Here is a 4,762-nt window from a genome sequence, read left to right as displayed (position 1 = left end):
TTCTGGTGAAGGGGGTTTGTTGAGTTTCTTCGAGGACGCGGTCGAGTTCTGGGGTCGTGCTAGTAGCACGATGTATCTTTGAGCTCATTTCGCGGACGGCGCGACGTAGTTCAGCTATCTCCGTATCTCGTGGTTGAACGTTTTCTGATGTGTGAGTGTGCTGGATCGGCTGAGGATGTCCTGGCAATTCTGAGTTGTGGCCGGCATTTGCGCTTTGGCTTGTTTGTAGGCGGTTGATTTCATCCATAGAAAATGCATGTGCGGCGGCTAAGGATGCGAATCGTGCGTCCGTTCGTGCGTCTTGCCGTCCCAGGTGATCTAGGATGTTCTGGAGTACCCTGTTGGGTTCCGCTGGGTTTGGCGCCGGAACATGCTCTCCTGCTCGGGCCGTAGCCTCGAGGTTCGTTGGGCGTCTTCTACTGGGTGAGGCCGGGCCGTCATCCTCTTGTGCCGCTGGAGGCGTTTCGATCCTAACTCCTACCGCCGGACCCTCGGGCGTCTGGGGCGATGATGCGGGAGCGCCTTCTGGGGGCGGCGGCCTTGCTGGTGGCACTCTTAGCAGGATCGGGGTAACCGTTTCTCCTCCTGTCGAGGATGCGTTGTCGTCTCGGATACCCGCGCTGGTTCCTGGATTTCCATCTGCTGCCATTTTGCTGTCGTCGTGGCTCGTTCTATTGACTGGAGAAATCTCTGAGCTATCCCCCTACCTGGCGCGCCAACTGGTTGTGCACGAAATCACACTAGTACGGAAGTTTGGGTCTCAAAAGAAGTAAAGAAAATCTTCTTAATAGGACGAGCTCAATTGATATTGTATTAAGGGTTACAGATGACGATCTAAGTACAAGCGACGGACTGAGGTAAGTTTGGGTCGGATCCTTTGGTCGAGCGATCTGAGAGTAGCGCGAGATGGGATCTTTGTTGGCGGAGCGAGCTGAAGACCTTGTGATGACCTAAGTGTACTCTCTGCGTGTCAGCGGAAAAATCGGATGGATGTGACAGGACTCCACATCCCCTATTTATAGTGAACAGTGTAGGACATCCCGGGATGTATCTTGACGATTTTACCCCTCCGTGCGCCTACGTGGCATAGTGATGGCGGTGATTGCGATTGGGCCGGGCCGGACACCTTTCCTCGGGCCTTCCAGAAGGTTTCGTTTATACTTTCGGGCTTTTACTGGCAAATGGGCTGAAGGCCCATTTTCTCCCTTAACACATATATAGTATTTAATCGGTTCATACACCAACATTCTCTTTCTTTTTCCAATAGCCTCGCATGTTCCCACAACTATGCTTTTGTTCTAATGCATCATCCCAATTTTTTCATGCTTTTAAAACGGATTGTTATCGTGGATCAGGATTACAAGATGATGCAAAGTTGAGTCGTTCCGGTAAAAAATCAAGTTAAAATAAGACCAAGTCGTAGAACAATACATATTAAGATAATGCATTTTCTTTGTTCCAATCATGGGTTTCACAAATTTTTTTGTTCCAATCAAATTTTTGAGTTGAATTCCTCTTCAACGCAATATTCTACTTACATATAAAAAATATATTTAGAAAAGGATACAAAAAAAATCAGGTACAAAAAAGGAATATATAGGTAATGTAGAGTGTGCGTTCAACTACAAAGATACAACACTTTTTCTACGGAATAATTGTTGTATCCCACCAATGGACCCAAAAGTAAGAGCAACACTACTAATAATAATACTCTCTTTCTCATTTTTATCAATCATTTTCACATACGCGTATTTATTTTATTTAATTTTGGTAACACGCGTATTTATTTATTTATGATTCATTGTTTTTTTTCTAAGCCTTTCCCTCTATTAACGTGTCCCCTCCAAATTCCACAAACCCAAAAAAGATTATAATCAATGAACTATATGCTTCCGTTCGCCAACTACTACATTTCAACACCAATTATGTCCGAGAAGAAAAACTTCACCAGAAGCACTAACAATAGGAGAAAGAAGAGATGGACACCGACACTCTTCACCGGAGGCGGAGGAGGAGGAAGAGCAGGAGATGATGAGCTGGCGACAGTGAAAGCTGCGGCGTGGGCTTGGTACCAAAGACACGAAGGAAAACCGATGATGAGAGAGTTTGATTTCACTACAAGAGCCACAAGAATACCTCGACCTTCCCGGTATAAGCTCGAGGCCAGCAAGAACATGACCCTCTCCGAGAAGAACGTTTCAAAACCACACTCTAATCATTTGATGCGTGGAGATCAAGAAACCAAGTTCTCTAGTCTTCTTGACCCTTATGAGATCAAGAGCATCTCTAAGAGAATTGACGAGGGTTCGTTACCAACTAGTGTTTTCCGGAATGGTCATGGTCATCATTATGATCATGATATGTTGCAGAAGAAGCTTGAATATGATAGTAAGAAAGAGAATGGGTTGGTGAAAAAAATGAGCATTAGAAATTTGTGGAAAGGAATGATTCTGATGGCTCCAAGGACGGTTTGTGGAAGAAGTGATGATGTGGATCTTGGGGCATATCGGGTTGGTCCAAGAACAGAGAAGGTTGCACCGACGAGTGTCAATATGCGAACCGGCCGTCGCTAACTCTATAGTCTCTACTCTCTAGTTATTGAGGAGCTAAGATATGTGTTTAGACATTATTAATGCTTAAAGGACTTCTTTTCCATAACATTAAAGGATTTTAAGAAGTTTGTGTGTATTAACTTGAGTTTATTGCTCATTCTAACCAAATGTGGAAATATATAGTTATGCAGTCCTTCATCGTAAACCCATCATATCACGGGCCCAAGAAAACTTGATATGTTTGGCTTGTTAACGAATAAGTTGGTCAAAAAGTCAAATGGTGAAGTCTTAACATTAATTTCTGGTTTAATTCACAGATAAATGGCTATATATCACACATATTAAAGAAGAAATGAAGCTGATCACCAAAAAAAAAAAAGAAGAAATGAAGCTATAAAATAGAAGGAAAGCCATCACAAATGGGAAGAACTTTTCTCATATATTTTCACACAAAAACAATGTTCTTCCAAATAATCATTGTCTATTCTCCTCTGTCATCGAACACATAAATGACATTTTTAAAGTTTTTGTTTTCTCTTTTTTTTTCTTAATTTTTTTTTTTTTCATGGCCATTCTATTCTCTTGACTTAGTGGTCTATCCACAGAAGCTTTGATCCATATTTCTTTTAATTTGTGATCCACATATAATTATGGTCTTTTTGTTGGAATCTCATCATATGCTTAATTCTACAAAGAACCGATTTGAAGAAGATAAGCGCATACATGAATTAAGAAACATAGAAAGGTTTGTGGGAAGTTTGAGTTTGGGCCAAATGGTTGGAAGGAACTAACCCAGGTTCGATCCACGTTGGAAACAGAAAACACATTTGTATGGGAAGTCTGGGTTTGGGCCAAAAAGCCCAAGCAGTTTATCTGGTAGTCCAGTAACATGCGATCTGGCTACCCCTGACATTAGTCGGAAAGCATTCCAAATTCGGGACAGACAGTGTAGTAGCCTTTCGGGAAGTAATTCACTCTAAAGCACTTTGGTGCGTTCCGCGTGATCTCACAAGAAGAATGGAGTCACCTACACATAGTGACCAAAATAAAGATTAGTAATCCCATTGGGCCATTAGTTGGAGTTAGCCCAATATTTATGTGTGTCGTTTATTAATGTTAGTAGAAAAGTTAGAAACTAGAGGGAACATTAGGCGAACAATATTTGCATTGGATGACTAGTTTTAAAGTTTTAATTAGTACAAAAAAGTGGAAAGATTCATACTCTATCCCGTTATTTTATAGATGATGTTTTAGGAGAATACACACATAATAAGAAATCATTTAATTTTTGTTAATTTATAAACAAAAACATCATTTATTATCAAATCAACCGATAGAAAATAATCTGCATAATATAATTCATCAAAACCAATAAAAACTAATTAATATTGCATTGAAAACTGAAAACATAATCTATTTAAGAACAAAAATATAAGCTTAAAACATCATTTATAAAAGAACGGAATGAGTATTTTCTTTGAAATCAATTTTCTATATATTTAATGACTCTAGTAAATAAAAGAGAGTAAAAGGTGCAATTTGTTTTTATTCCTATATAAAACTTTAGAGAAACTCAAAGTTTAATAATTGAACTTGTCAAAATAAGTTTTAGTCTTGGATTTGAGTTTACTTAAGAGGAGATTGAATAAACCAACACTTTTTGGAAATGGAAACAATGTCTACGGTAGAGACGTAGAGTCTAGAGAGTGACATTTTATTTTGGAAATAAATTGGATAGTAATTATTTTCTTAAATCGTTAGATTTTCATAATAAGGATTATATATAGAAGACAAAAACAAAATTATGACAGTGCATGATACATACCATACCATCGTGCATAAGGATTGTATGTGTTTCTATCACTAGTACATAGATACTTTACAAACAAAAAAAGAAAGAAATTTTGAACTCATTGTTTTGGCATGTCTAAATGATGAGTTGACCAAATTTCTCAATATCCACTTTCATAGTAGTGCATGCATGTATTGTATAAGTATAAGTCTCGAATGTCGAGTTTTTGGAAGAAGAGAAATCGAGTGCTTTGATAGTGCTTGGGTCAAGATTTTCGCCAATTGAATGCGAGTGGAAACATGAGTGTGGTCAATTTTCCACATATGATTTTATTTTGAAAGAAATGGCATTCGTTGATGTTGTTCATATTCTCATAGATATTTGAATGATTGTCGATGTGTTTCACCGACTTCTTGTC

At 39.1% G+C, this 4,762-nt stretch overlaps 1 protein-coding gene across 1 annotated transcript; it reads left to right on the top strand.

Annotated features, from left to right (window-relative positions):
- The first annotated feature begins 1,588 nt into the window (after positions 1-1,588).
- On the top strand, positions 1,589-2,757 carry LOC9304600. Its single transcript, XM_002870493.2, has one exon. It carries the CDS (start codon positions 1,878-1,880, stop codon positions 2,571-2,573), a length of 696 nt encoding a protein of 231 aa, XP_002870539.2. The 5' UTR covers positions 1,589-1,877; the 3' UTR covers positions 2,574-2,757.
- The last annotated feature ends 2,005 nt before the right edge of the window (positions 2,758-4,762 follow it).

This window comes from Arabidopsis lyrata (genome assembly GCF_000004255.2).
Source record: "Arabidopsis lyrata subsp. lyrata unplaced genomic scaffold ARALYscaffold_7, whole genome shotgun sequence".
Classification (NCBI taxonomy): domain Eukaryota; kingdom Viridiplantae; phylum Streptophyta; class Magnoliopsida; order Brassicales; family Brassicaceae; genus Arabidopsis; species Arabidopsis lyrata.
This window is presented reverse-complemented; position numbering and strand designations above follow the sequence as displayed.

Bases quoted from the DNA above. Each gene is read 5' to 3' on its own strand.
- LOC9304600 (XM_002870493.2), top strand. From the start codon at position 1,878: ATGAACTATATGCTTCCGTTCGCCAACTACTACATTTCAACACCAATT.